This window comes from Callorhinchus milii, unplaced genomic scaffold, assembly GCF_018977255.1.
Source record: "Callorhinchus milii isolate IMCB2004 unplaced genomic scaffold, IMCB_Cmil_1.0 Scaffold2, whole genome shotgun sequence".
NCBI lineage: Eukaryota > Metazoa > Chordata > Chondrichthyes > Chimaeriformes > Callorhinchidae > Callorhinchus > Callorhinchus milii.
Window position 1 is genome coordinate 13,449,736 of NW_024704743.1, and position 15,613 is coordinate 13,465,348.

At 41.6% G+C, this 15,613-nt stretch overlaps 1 protein-coding gene across 1 annotated transcript; it reads right to left on the reverse strand.

Annotated features, from left to right (window-relative positions):
• Positions 1-4,475: 4,475 nt before the first annotated feature.
• Positions 4,476-14,554, reverse strand: smim13 (small integral membrane protein 13). The gene is made up of 2 exons (XM_007906387.1): positions 14,232-14,554; positions 4,476-7,041 (listed from the first exon to the last, which is right to left on the reverse strand). Exons 1-2 carry the CDS (start codon positions 14,305-14,307, stop codon positions 6,851-6,853), a joined length of 267 nt encoding a protein of 88 aa, XP_007904578.1. The 5' UTR covers positions 14,308-14,554; the 3' UTR covers positions 4,476-6,850.
• Positions 14,555-15,613: the final 1,059 nt, after the last annotated feature.

The window sequence follows — 15,613 nt, forward strand, 5'->3', positions numbered from 1 at the left end:
TATAGCGCCTTATCACCTTGTTGAGATATCTCAAAGTGTTTTACCGTACAAACTGTAACATTATGTGGCTGTGTGGTATTTTGTGTTCAAATGTGGCAGACAGGTTACATACAGCAGTGTCCCACAAACAGACATGCATTTTTTGTAGTGGGTGCAGACCTTTAAGTGGTGCTGTACAGGATATTGATTTAGGTAAATTATTGTCCCGTAACTGGGCATTGAAAGGCTGCAATCTGAGATCCAATCAATCATTCAATAACAGAGGTGAAAATATCTTCAAAATCACTCGATCAAATATAAGGATTATTATTTATTGCCTCTGATTGAAGTATAGGTGAAAAGGATTTGGATGCAGGAGTGCTGAAAATCAATTATTATTTAACATATCTTCGAAGATAAATCAATTATATTGGATATTTTGAAAAGGTGGAAGTACCATTTTACTTCATTGTAAATGGGGTCTAATTTGCACTGTTTCTTAACAGGATTCTGATAAGAAACACAAAAATAAAATTTCCTATTAGGTTTCCTGATAACACATGTGAACTTCATTCCAGACATAAATCCTTATATTTGATATAGTGATATTAAACTGTCAAATTGTAATATTGTAGGGTGAAACCTTAGGTGAGTTTCCTTACTCCACGTACCTCTGCTTACCTAGCAGTCAGTAGGAACCCGATTGTTAGTCGATTGGCAGATCACTTTCCAGGGGTAATAATCCCTTCAAAAATAAATAAATAATAATTTGGTCACTCAATCCACGATTGTTTGTGGAACACTGCTGTGCACGATTGGCTGAGATGTCTCAAAAATGTGATAAGGCCCTATATTAAATGTAAGTTATTAAAATGAGTTATCTTTCATTTTCCCCTCAGCTCCCAACCGAGCGTGTCAAGCTCTTTGGGACTTTCTCAGAACATGAAAAGCACTATATAAGGATAGTTTGTATTGTAAATAATGTCAGAGTGGAGTTCCCCTAACACAACATACTTTGATTGTCATAAGGAGCATACCCATGCAACTCTGATTCCTTATTAAGGTATTTCATTGAGAAATACTGCAAAGTAGAGCCCAATGTAAAATAAGAGTATAAACCGTATTTGATCTGAAATATATGAACCTGATTCTTTGGATGCAATCTCCATGGAGTCAGCTTTATAGTGATGTTGTTCACCAGCCATCATTCACTTGAGGCTGATCCTCAACTCCACTAACCCGATTTCAAGGAGCTGTGTTGGGTTTCTAAGCTGGGATCTCTGAGCCATCAGCCCGCGTGGCTGTCGCAGTTTGGAATCCCACCTCGCAATGTAAATGGGGAATTCCAGGCACCAGCTGCATCAAGCTACTTGAGCAGCAGCTCTCTTTGAACCTATCTCAAGTAGTCCATAAATGCAATTCAGCATTAATCCCCCATTAATCTCCAGTCCGAAGGGAATGCAATAGAGGAGAACCTCATTATGGTTACATAGGATATAAATTGGTACAGATAGGGTAAACCCAGAACATGACTTCAAATTAAAACCAGAACAGAAAGACAAAGGGGTGTGGATTTTACGTAGTAAAGAGCACATTTCAAACATATCAAGATTATTTTTAATAAGAATGTTTTTGTGAAGTGCTCCCAGACTTTATCCTGCACGCAGGGTGCTGTATAAATGAAAGTTGTTGTTTTACATGGAACTAATGATTGATTGGAACAATCTGCCAAGGTTAGGTGCAAAGAAACATCAGGGACATACAAATATAGAAGCTTAAGTTAGCAGTAGAATAAAATCGGTGGAGCTTTCTAATATTCTTATTATTAACCCTGAGTGACTCAGGAACAGCGTATCACTAATGGTATTTTACTGCAGTACATCTTATGAACATGGTAAACATATGAGTCACCAGAATCACATGCTGGTTGCTTGTGTGCCCAAAACTTCAACACTGCACAATCAACATTTCCTTATCTTATTCACAATGTCGGTGTTCGCTGAAATGTGTCACTGAATGTGTTGACAAGGTAGATCAATAAGTGATAATGAATTGGACTTTACCTTTGTTTCAGACGAGATATCTTTCCTTTACCAGCCATATTTTCGAGTTGATCCAGAAATTTGGCTTTCTTCTGGGACCTTACAGCGCAGTGCACACAAAGGAAGATGATATGATAGCAGCCCATATTCTCTCCTGCACTTGGCTCTGTATGCCCATCACAGCCAACCTCATTCATACCCTTACCTCTGCAACAACAAAGTGCCTTTTTATATGCCCGTAAAACACAGTCACTCCACTTTACATTATATCCTGTGAAGTGTTTGAGACATTCTCCCAACAAGAAAGGGAACAAATGCAAGGATTATTTTTATTAGGATTATTATATAGTGCCCTTCACATCTCAGAGTGCTTTACAGTGATAGGATTGGACACCAAGCAGGGGAGCGGAGAAGGGAGAGGGCACCATATACGCAGTCAGAGGTAGACTTTGAGGCTGGACTTGAAGACAGATAGAAAGCTAGCACGACATAGGGCTAGAGGGGGTTCCAGAGATTGTGGGCACAAAATCTGAAAGCTCGGCCACCAATGGTGAATAGGCCAGAGTTAGCTGAACTGAGGGAACAAGCAGAGAAATGGGGTAGAGATCAGAAAGGAAGGAAGGTGCTACGGGACGAAACGATCACGTGAAAATAGGATCAGACTCAACTGTGATGCAGTCAATTCCCTGAATCTCACTGTGTAGATCACACCATGAAAAGTATAATAATACTCCTCACATTTGATATAGCAGTTTCACGTCTTCTAGATGTCTCAAAGCGCTTCACAGAATATGCTGTAAAGTGAATTGACTGTATATTTGTGGGCGAAATGTAGCAGCCAATTGCGCACAGCAGTGTCCCACAAACAGTCGTGGATTGAAAATGACCAATTTATTATTTTTTATGTTTTTGGAGGGATTATTGTTAGGCGAAATGAAGACTTCCTGGCAAAAAAAAACTTAAAATATATGAAAAAATTGGAATAGGGTTGTAATTTTGTGAAAAATGTTTTTAATGAGTTATTTTTATGCAGTTGAAATTTTAAGCATGGATTGCTTCCGCACACAGAAAGCTCTGTAACACCTGAGATCCCTGGACAATCATTCTGGTCTTGACAGCAACAATGCTGTTCAGAGCAGGGATCGCCATCTAGTGCGCGATTATTGTTCAGCAATCTTTCACTGCTCTGGATTCCCAGGAACCCTCCCATCTTACTCCGATACAGTTGTTGTTCCTTTGACTACTTACTTACAACTGAAGCCGGTGGGATGTGACAAGGGGAGCACTAGGTGCACATGGCGAGTGAAAAATGGCTCTCTAGAGGAAGACATGAGGAACATGGATCAGAGACACACAGCTGCAGATGAATAACCCCATTGCTACCTTTCTTTCGCAAAGGTGAATGAAGATTCATTAGAGAGAAACTATTTCCTCTGGTGGGGAATCCAGAACAAGGGGGCATAATCTTAAAATTAGAGTTAGGCTATTTAGGAGTGAAATTAGGAGGCAGTTTTTCACCCAGAGGGGTAGCTGAAATCTGGAACTCTCTTCCCCCAAAAGGCTGTGGATGCTGGATCCAATTAAATTTTCAAGACTGAGGTGGATAGATTTTTGTTAGGAATGGGTATCAAGGGATATGGGGCAAAGGTGAGTATTTGGAGTTGAGGTACAGATCGACTATGACCTAATAGAATGGCAGAACACATTCCAGGGGCTGTATGACCTACTCCTGTTCCTATTTTCCTAAGATTTGATTCAACTTTTAAAAAGAGCAAGGCAACCAAATAAATATACAGTACAAAACATTAGTCAGCCCATCGTGCCTGTAAGTAGCTCTCTAAGAGCTACTCCACTTTACACCTTCTTCCCTCCACTTTACAGTATACCCTGTGAAACACTTTGAGATTTCCTTCCAACGTGAAAGAGCTGCATCAAATGTGAGTATTCTTATTAGAGGTATGACATTGACCTAATAACCCTCTGTGCAAAACATCCTTAACCTCACCCTTTCCTCTTGTAATTATTGTCATTCTACACCCTCTAGTTACTATCGTGTATCCAACCTGTGGGCAGGATTGCGACAAGGCTCACAAATTTCATGCTGAGCTATGTTGCTCACTGGAAATTTCTGGTACCAGCTGTGTCCACCTAGTAAGGGCTCAAGCCTGTGCTTGTCAGATGTCAAATCATAGAAATTTACAGCATTGAACATTCAGCTCATCAAGCCTGCACTGGCACTGGCAAGGTGTTCAGTTAATCCTACTGCCCTGCCATATCCCCATACCCCTTCAAGCCTCTAACCTTCTCAGAAAGGCTTACATTGTAGAGCAAGTTGAGAATTGTTTTTACTACCAAGGATCCTAAAAGTACCTTACTTCATCACAGTCTTAAGGTTGTCCTTAGGGTGGGATGCGAAGGTGGGGAAAGAGGAAAAAAAGTTCCATACAACACGGGTCTCACTTTTAGTTTTATTCTCTTGCTCGAGTCACAGCAGTCGATTGAACAATGAAACGTACAAAATGTACTGATACACAACTGCATTCTGTCAAATGAATGCAGTACTAATCTCTTAATACTGTAGGTGAAAATGACTACACAATCTAATCATGTGAAAAGAGTTTTGCAATGTGAAAAGAGTTTTGCAGTCCAACTCGCATTTAATAATTTAAATTTTGCAGGTATCCAAACAGGTTCAAAGTTAACAGATAAAAATATTAAACCCTGATATCAATTGTACATTGTAACCATTACAGTTTCTTAACCTGAAACATAGAGAGTAGCGGCTCATAGCCATGCATTTATACCAAACACATTTGAACATGAAGTTACTATTGTGAAGGAGCACACAGCTACCTTTACATAGAGCTTCTAGGAGGCTACAACTTCAGGCCAGGCGACAATCTGGAGCAGCTTATCGGAATTCAAATGATTTGTGAGATGCTTTTGAAACTAATAGAAAGCACCTATAACATACTTCCAACAAATACAAGTGCTCAATCCTTTTACAATTAGTAAAATACGCTCCATTTCAGTTCAACTACAAAATGTCTCCTATAAATACACAACTATTGCAGTTATCTGAATCAAATTGTAAATGTACAGTTTTAAAGCACATATTTTTATAGTCCTTACAGGTATGGTTTACATATTCTGTGATAAAAGGCAACATAAATAATCTTCAACAGAACAGAAATCAAACACCACACTATGTGTTTATGCAATGGTGCTTTATGTACTGTCCATTCAGGAAGATAAAATAAATGTTTTTTTTCTGCCATGATCCTTTGGTGAGGCTACTTATGTATTGAAAGACAGTAGGTTAGATAAGATACAAACTGAACAAAGTTAGCCTGGCCCAAAGGTCATTTGTGATCTTGAGCTGAGCTCCACAACAAATAGCTACAAATTGTAACAAGATAAGCCCCGCATTAATAACCTGACAGCTTTTGCTGTTTAAATCAGTGGTTGTTTTTCTTTCTCCTCTCCTTCAATTTAAACTGAACTCGAAACAAACATCACCTCCAATACACATAAGTTCGCCCTTCCAACAGCAATGACTGGAAGATGCCCAGAAGTGAAACAAATGTCTACAAGTCAATTCTGACACTAAGTGGCCACATAATTATTTGGGGATGGTTGCTCATCAGGTGAAGGATGTCAGTGCTACGGAACACTTCATTTATGGGCACCAAGCATTTTTAAGGCAGGCATGGTCCAGTTAGATGGTGCAAAGCTCCCTCCACTCTTGCCACACATTTATTTATCTCTGACTTAGGAAGTGCACTACTATTTTCTACATTATTTTTAAGACTGCCAAATAACTGGGTTCAGATTGCCCATCTTTTGTTTACTTTGGGCCCTTATAGCTATTTTTGAAGATACTTTATCCCTAGATTTGAATCTGTTTGTAAAAGTGAAAGCATGTTTACCCACTATCTCACCCCATCCTCAAACTGGGTTACAGTAAATAAAGGAAAAGAAATATTAACCAGAGGTTTCCTGTCGCAATTCAACCACAATTGGAATCCTACATGATTGCTGTGAAACTTCCCTATCCATTATATGAAGGAAGATCATCATTGAGCTCAGAAACTGACAAGGGACTGACGCAGACCATGGAGAAGATAAGGAACGAGTAAACTTGGATTTTCAAAACAAATGTCAGTCAGCAATCACTAGAAACCAGTAATTCTTCTCCAGCTAATAAGGTTGCTAGATCTCCAGATATGTGTTGCTTTAAATAGCTATTCTTACATAGCTAAGAATCTGTTGGTTATTCCATTAACATGTTAAAATAAGGAAGCAGCTGGAGTAGGAAATTAAATAAAATAACCACAATGTAAACATGTTCAATGTGTTTCTGCATAATTAGTGTAGAACGTTTTTAAAATAGAATAAAACCGTGAGCATCTACAGGAAAATTCCAACAATAATCCTATTAAATAGTGCTAACCGCAAAGTAAAATTGACCTGAATATTTAGTTTCTTTCAGTATTGAGAAATCAAACCTATACTCAAGCAGTCAGATTAGCACAATTTGATCCAGGAACTCCTGGACCCAGGAAATCTAGAACGGAATTACATATTCCAATTAATATGTAAACTAATTTCTCATCATTGGGAGACCATTAAATAATGTAACATTGGTAAATTAATTGAGCCACATGCTTGTTTATGCCATCCAATGCTTTAAGCTCATCTACTTGTGGAGAATATTTTTTAAATTATATAATTAAGATAGAAGCATAGCAAGTCAATCGTAGCTGTAGTGGTGCAAAGAAGCCAGTCAATGGCTCCAAATGAATGAAATAATGCCCTCATTTGGTTGTCTACGTGGCTCCTTCAATTGGTGCTCTGCGCCCACGTGCTGACTTGGGTCTGTGGCGTAGAGGTGTGGATGGTAACTCTGCTTCGCTTTCAGTCTCTGTTGTTTCATCTCCCTGCAGTGAACCCGTGTCTCCTATAAGTTCACGGAGGAATTTGAACTTGGATAGGAACAGCTGCCATACCACATACCATCCTGGAATATAACAGATCAGGATCATTCAGACAGTTATACTGTACACTTATCTATAAAACTATAATATATAGTCTTTCATGTAAAAGAAATGACTTTAAGAACTTCAAAAAGATAATTAAATAGAAATGAATTATGTTATGGAGTGAACAGAATACACTTCCGTTTCCAGTACTGAATAGCCGGCTTCCTGCACACAACACAAAAGGTCTCCCGGTTTCTCGCAGTGCCCCTCTGCAGCTTATCAAGAGAGCAGTTGCTGGCCTCCAGAAGTGTCTTGTAACCTGCAACCATTTATACAGCACTAGCTGTTCCCATTGCAGCTACGCTTGTAACCAAAGGACCCAATATGGAATGCAGATTAACACACAGACAGACATTTCATCTATACTCATCCAAGTCCTTTCAGGACTCCTGTGGGAGCACTCATTTTGGCTGTGCTGTTCTTTGAGTGGGCAAATCACTTTGGCAGCCGCGCTGTTCTTTGCTCTTTAGTTTCCTTCTCTTTTTTGTCTAGCATTGTTACCTATCCTTGAAAGGTTTGATTTTCACTTAGGCATCTTTATAATGATAAATATAAATGTGTAATTTAGAATCACTGGGACATCCTCCCTTGTGCTTTACAAATGTAATTTTGTTGTTGTTGCCTTGTCTTAGCTTCACCTGTGTTCTTTATTTTGTTCATCATCAATCGGTTATTGAGATCCTTCTTGAAGCGCAGACAGACATTGTTGTTTTATTAGTACACAGAAAAGTATAATGCAGGGTCCATCTACTTATTAAACACTTACAACACAAGTCTCATTACAAAATTAAGGCCAAAGACGGTTGAAAGAATACTAAAATGATAGCTATTATAATACAGTAGAATCCCATTATAAACATGCTTTGTTATAACAGGGGTTTGCTTAGGTGTCATGTGGACCCATGGCTTCCTAAGCTATAAAATAGCCAAGTTAGGGGCATTCAGATCACCACGATTCCTTCCTGCATGCTATGCATGTGCAGGAAGTAGGAATGCACAACCAGACATGCTGTCATAGTTAGTAAAGTTGCACATCAATGCACAACCTAAACTATTAGATTAGGTTAAGTTGTACAAGACCAGTTGTTTTTTGCGCAGATGTACATATTACAGGAAGTGACATTGGTGACAACTGATGAACTGGAAGTCGAGCAGAAAGTCCTGTGATTCAGTCATGATTCAGAAACACTAACCAATGATTGTGCCCTGCTATAAGAGACGTTGGGACATCCTTTCAGAGGATGTTAGCAACAGTAAAATGAAGTAAACTTCTGTAAAAATAAGGGAGGGAAGCATTTTGCTGGAGGTTACTTTTGGATAATTTTGAATAAAAATTGTAATGGACAGGATCTCAATCTGTGCTTTCAATACATCTTATGTAATAGTTTCACTTCCTGCTCTGGACTAGCTTCATGTTCTCCTTGAGCTCTCAATTATTCCTAGTTTAAATATGATGCAGGAAGTGCTCTTAGCAAAATCTGCCATTGTTATTAAGTTTCTCAAAATGCAGTTTTGAAATTATAAAAATGAACCTATGAACCAAAAAAAAGTTACAACTGTATGCAAGTCTTGTGTAGTATTGAAAAAAAGCAGCAGAATCTAACCTTGGAACATTTGATTTATTTCTTGTAGACATATATAAGTTTGAAATGGAGGGGCTGGTGACAGTCTAAATGGTTTGAAGATAAAAGTCAGAAAATTGCAAAGCTGGTGAAAACCAGTACTTCCTTCCTGCCAGTACAAAGCAATGTTTACAACAGTTACTTGTTGCAGCCTTGAAGGCCCTGTAATACTAAGTAAACAACCCTCCATTTTCTATTCGGCCCTCTTTAGTCTCAATTGTTTACATTCCATGCATCACATACGTATAATTTCAACATATTTTCAAATTAGTTAAGAACATTTATATATAATATATATAATAATCTTTGCATTTGATTATGTTGTTGAGACATCTCAAAGCGCTTCACAGAATATACTGAAAAGTAGTGTGATTGTGTTTTTTGAAGGTGAGCATAACAATAACTTGCATTTGTTGTTATAGCACCCGTCACGCAGGTTAGTGTCCCAGAGCGCTTGACAGTGCTGGAGCATAACGCCGAGGTGACTGTAGGCACAGTCGAAGAGGAAGGTCTTCAGGCGTGATCTAAAGATGGGGAGGAAGGGGCAAGACAGAGGGATAGAGGAAGGATGTTCCAGAGTTTTGGGGAGTAGTGGCTGGAAGCATGACCACCAATGGTGGAACGGAGGGCACGAGGGACAAGCAGGAGGCCGGAACCAGTTGAGATGGTGGGTTGGGGAGTAAGCAACAGCAACAACAAGATTACATTTATATTGCGCCTTTGGACAGTTTACAGCATTTCAGACCCGAAAAAAAAAAAAGCAGGTCGGAGAAATAGGGATGTGCCAGGACATGAAGGACTTTGAAAACGAGTTTGAGGATCTTCAAATCGATCCATTCGGCGATAGGGAGCCAGTCAGCTTGTTTGACAGACATCAAGGCCTGGATGAGCGCAAATTTCCTGCAGCTGAATGTCGGCAAAACGGAAGCCATTCATTGACTTCTATCAATATCTTCTCTCCTGTGGGTCTGAACTTCTCAACCTCCCCGGGCTCTCCCTCAGACTCATGGAACCTGTGTGCAATTTCCACTTCAGGCTCCCAATTACTGAACGGATCGATTTCAAGATCGTCTCATTCGTTTTCAAATCCCTTCATGACCTCGCACCTCCCTACCTATCGAATAGGCTTACCCCCGACTCCCCCACCCACTGCCTCCGCTCGGCTGCGGGCTCCTGTTCGTCCTGTTGGAGCACTCGCCTCGCAAGTGAGAGACCTGGGTTCAATCTCAAAAGGCTTTTGACAAAGTGCCACATAAAAGACTTGTAAGAAAAATAGAAGCCCATGGTATAAAAGGGACAGTGGCAGCATGGATCTAGAACTGGCTGGGAGACAGATAGCAGAGAGTTGTGGTGAACGGTTGCTTTTCTGACTGGAGGGAAATGTACAGTGGCGTCCCCCAGGGGTCGGTATTAGGACCACTGCTCTTCTTTATATATATATATATATATGATCTGGACTTGGGTATAGCAAGTACCATTTCCAAGTTTGCGGACGATACAAAGTTAGTAAGTGGTAAACAGTGAGAAGAATAGTAGCCAATTGCAGAAAGACATGGACAGAATGGTAAAATGGGCAGACACATGGCAGATGAATTTCAATGTGGAGAAATGCGAGGTAATGCATTTTGGTAGAATGAATGAGGGGAGGCAATATAGACTGGTAATACAATCTTAAGGGGGGGTGAAAGAACAGAGAGACCTGGGGGTTCAGGTAAATTAATCCTTGAAGGTGGCAGGACAGGTAGATAAAGCTGTAAAAAGGGCATATGGGATACTAGGCTTTATAAATAGGGGCATAGAGTAAAAGTAGCTCAATGGTTGAGCACTCGCTTTGCAAGCAAGAGACCTGAGTTCAATTCCAGGCAGGGCGAAACCTTGGGCAAGTTTCCTTACTCCACACAGAGCCTAATAATAATCCCTCCAAAACCAAAAACAATAATAAATTGGTCATTTTCAACCCATGACTGTTTGTGGGACATTGCTGTGCGCAATTGGCTGCCGCGTTCGCCCACAAATATACAGTCAATTCACTTTACAGTGTGTTCTGTGAAGCGCTTTGGGACGTCCTCCTGACGTGAAAAGCGCTATATCAAATGCAAGGATTATTATTAAAAGAGTCAGGAGGTTATGATTAACCCATATAAAACACTGGTTAGGCCTCAGTTAGAATACTGTGCCCAGTTCTGGGCACCACACTATAGGAAGGATGTTAAGGCATTGGAAAGGGTGCAGAGGAGATTTACAAGGATGGTACCAGGAATGAGGGACCTTGATTATGAGGAAAGGCACGAGAGGCTGGGATTATTCTCACTGGAGCCGAGAAGGTTACAAGGAGACCTAATAGAGGTCTTCAAAATCATGAGGAGATTTGATAGGTTAGAAAGGGAAAAAACTGTTTCCACTGGTGGGTGTGTCGGTGACTCGAGGTCACAGATTTAAAATAGTTTCTAAAAGTAGGAAGTGAGAAGAAATTTTTTCACGCAGTGAGTTGTTCGAATCTAGAACACATTGCCTGAAAGGGTGGTGGAGGCTGATTTGATAACAACTTTTAAAAACGCGGTGGATGGGTATTTGAGGAAGATGGGTTTGCAGGGTTATGGGGAAAGGGCTGGGGATTGGGACTGACACTACATTGCTCTTTTCAAAGAGCCGGCACAGACTTGATGGGCCGAATGGCCTCTTTTTGTACTGTACGATTCTATGATTCAGTTTTGTTACTCTACACGCCCGTTTACCTAGCAGTAAGTAGCTTGTTCATCGATTGGTGGGTCGCTTTTCTGGGGGTAATAATCCCTACAAAAAAATAATAATATGGTTACTCAATCCATGACTGTTTGTGGACACTGCTGTGCACAATTGGCTGCCATGTTTCGGCCACAAAATTTACAGTCAATTCACTTTACAGTATATTCTGTGAAGCGCTTTGAGATGTCTCAAAGACATAAGGCGCTATATTAAATGCAAGGATTATTATTATAACTCTCAGCCTCAATCCCTCACTCCCCACTTTCATATCCTGCCTAAAGACCTTCCTTTTTGATTGTGCTTAAGGCCACCTCCCCCCTCCCTCAGGGTCAGACTCCGGCACTGTCAAGTGCTCCGGGACACTACTCCACGTAAAGTGCACTATATAAATGTAAGGTGTTGTGGTTGTAGCAATCTATTCTACTTGGGGAAGGGAAAATGTAGTAAGATGAATTGGCTCAGAGGAGAATCAGACAAGTCTGCAGTAATTTAGAAGTAAATATTTGATGAGCCTTTTTGGCACATCGACACTGGGAGCCACACACCCTATTAGGCAACCCTAGATCAGTCATGGTTGTCATATTAAAAATAAAATATTATGAAATTGATTCACATTTTAAAAACAGCCCAAAGCTTCTTTTTTCCCCCAACCATTAAAAATCCAAACTTTAAGTCATATTTATTAACTGCAGAAATCACTGCTGTACAATTGCTCTAAACAAATGTAGACTTGAATTAATTTTCACTCTAAAAATATAAGGCAGATCATTTTTCCAACACTTGGCTTGGTAGTTGCAGCTGCGCATCACCCCTCTTCCCTCAGTAGTTTTTTCAGCACCCCACAGAAAATGAATTTTCTCTAAACTATCAAAAATGATAGTCAAATTATAGCAATTTAACAAATCTATAGGAGACCATTTGGCCCACTGAGTCTGCACTGGCTCACAGAGCAAGGATATCACTTCAATCTCACCGCCTTATCCCCACACCTTTTTAAGCCCCTCTTGAATACCTATCTACTTCCCCTTTGAAAGCTACAAAGCACTCTGCCTCCACCTCCCTACTTGGCAGGGCATTCCATATCCCCAAATAATCTCTGGGTGAAAAAAATCCTCCTAAATTCTTCTTTCACTTTTCTTATGGCTATCTTATAATTAAGTGCCCTAGTTATTGACTTCCCTATCAGTGGAAATATCCCCTCTATTTACCTTAACAAAACCACTTGACTTTCTACATCTCAACCAACTTCTCGAAACTCCACTCATAACTGTAGCTCTTCATCCGTAGAATCACTCTTGTAAACCTCTCATGCACTCCCTCCAAGGTCCTAACATCCTTCCCAAAGTGAGGTGCCTAGAACCGGATGCAGTACTCCAGTTGCAGCCTAACAATGATTTATACTATATATACATATAGCATAACTGTTTCACTTTTGTACTCTCTGCCCATGTGTATGAAACCCAACGTACTATTAGCCTTCTTTACAGCCTTTGTCTACATTGGAGATGAATTAATATATTATTCATAATAACTCTTGCATTTGATATAGTACCTTTCTTTCATTTCAGGAGGACATCTCAAATAGCTTCACAGGATGTATAATAAAGTGTAGTAACTATATTTTGTAAGTAAATAGTCAAGGGAGGCAATACTTACCCTGCATTTTAAGAATTAGTGGAACCATGGCTATTCAATAATTACTGAATGCCAGATATATCTCGCATATGGTTTTCTTTGCCTATTACAATTTCAACTAACTACAACAAAAGTGGAAACTTTGGGATTCAGTGCACCTGAAGTTTCNAAAAAAATCAAAGCATTTCCAAACCCTTCACACAGCTTGGGTCGAGTTCTCCCAGGAACTCCGTGCTAACCTCTTGGTGAGCAGCACAGCTCTGAAATGCGTCAGATAATTGTTACTATCCTTCTCCCCACAACTTTCTTTCGGATGACACGTTAAAATGAAGTCCAGTCTACCTGTTCAGGTGGACTTTAACAACCTCATTAGTTCTATTCAAAAGGTTCTCCTGGTTTCCCGACCAACAATTCTCCAGATAAAATTCATCACTCACTAAAACCGAAACCAATAATAAATTGGTCATTTTCAATCCACGACTGTTTGTGGGACATTGCTGTGCGCAATTGGCTGCCGCGTTCGCCCACAAATATACAGTCAATTCACTTTACAGTGTGTTCTGTGAAGCGCTTTGGGACGTCCTCCCGACGTGAAAAGCGCTATATCAAATGCAAGGATTATTATTATTATTATAATGGCAGTTTGTGAAAATATAGCTAACTGCAAATACAGCAACTCCACTTTAATGTGAGGCATTAAATTGAGACATTCTCCCGATGTGAGTGGCACTGTATCAAATGAAAGACACTGTCATTCGGTATATGCTCCCAGTGGGGGGTCCAGAACCGAGTTCCCCACTGAGCGATCAGTTGGAGTTTGGAGTCTGAGCGACAGCTGAACCCACATTCCCCTCAAATAACAATCACCGCAAACAGCACCGAACCCCGACCACCAGAGCCCAGAGCCCACCTGCCGCCGCCCTCCCAAACCCGGTTCCTCATCAGTGGAGACATTCTCCTTCCTGAAGGTGTGAGGTGTTGAGCTTCATCCCAGTCCCAGTGTCAGTGTCACACTGAGCCCCTGAGTTCCTGATCTGCTGAGAGCTCAGGGGGCGGCGGCGGCGACTCGGGTCTCTGGGTACAGAGCAGCACCTGGTCAGTCAGGTCAGGTCAGGCCGCCGCCGCCGCCGCCGCTCTGCCTTCTCCCCTTCACGCCGTTTACTCACCGAAGAGCAGGAAGAGCAGGACGCAGAGGAGAGTGGCGACCAGGACCAGCAGCGTCAGACCGATGCTCTGCAACATCCTCGGCGGCTGCGGGTCTTACTGGGTGTCGGGGGCACCGCTAGGCCCAACATAACACGGAGACCGAGGCCGCAGTAACACCGCCCCCACCGCGGGCGGTTGGCCGCCGGGACCGCGTAAGATTAAGACCGACCGGCGGGAGCTGTTGAAACCGCGAACGGACTGAGAGCCGCACAACACCGGGACATGGGCTGTGAGCGCCGGCGACTGAGCTCAGCCCACAAACACTTGGTACTTTCCACACTGCGCCTGCGCTGCGCTGCGGCATGCCGGGAGCTGTAGTTCCCATCGCTTCCCCGGGGCCGGTGTCAGCGCCAAACACCGCGGGAGCGACTCCAGCTCCCGGCATGCACGTCACCAGCCCACCGCCCCCTCCTCCGGACACCGTGATGGGAGAGAGGGAGAGAGAGGGAGAGCGCGGGGCGGCGGCCCGCGGGGCGGCTCTGGGCTCTGCACTTTACTGACAGAGGCACGAGTTACTGGGGCCGCGCAAACACCTCCACCCGAGCCAATGCGTTCCTCTTGCAGTGGAAGCAGCGCGTGTTGCTTTGTAATGGTGAGCTGCTGGTCGGGCTTTTAAAACCCTGTCTGCACTGCCATGGCGCCCTGACCTGACCTGACCTGTTGCTAGGTGACGCCCGGCCAGGCGCTGCGACAACAACTTGCATTTATCCATGGCACGTCTGAGTGCACATCAGTGGCACAGCCCTGATGCCCATGAGCACAGTCCAAGAGGAAGTTAAACTCCGCCTTATCTGCCTGTTAAAGATCCTGTGGCGATTTCAGCCGCGTGTCTGACATCACTGCGCTTAAGAGTTTCCAAACCAAACTGAGAATTACATTTTTGCGTATCACACTACTCACAAAGAAAAGGGGGGTCTATTCAAATAGAGCAGTATTTTTCTGTATAATAATAAGCACTTTTCGCATTAAGACGCGCTTACATAATTTATTAGAATAAAACAAGGTGGTCCTGCAGGGAGGAGGGCAAGAGAAACCAAAAACCAGAAAGGACAGCTTGACTCAATAAATCTTGAGTGAAATATCTGCAATTTCCATGTTTTACTCGCAACATGTTTGATTACAAATACACTGTCACGACTCTATGCTTTACAGTAAAATCCTGTGAAGTGATTTGAGATGTTTCATCAACGTGATAAGGTGCAATATCAAATGCAACGATTGTTATTAATAAAGAAAATGTTGTCATTTACCAACTGATATATTAAAAGTTTGTAAAATGTTCTAACACCATGAATAGATGTGGCCAGTATTATACAATGATCATATAATTTAATATTCAAAT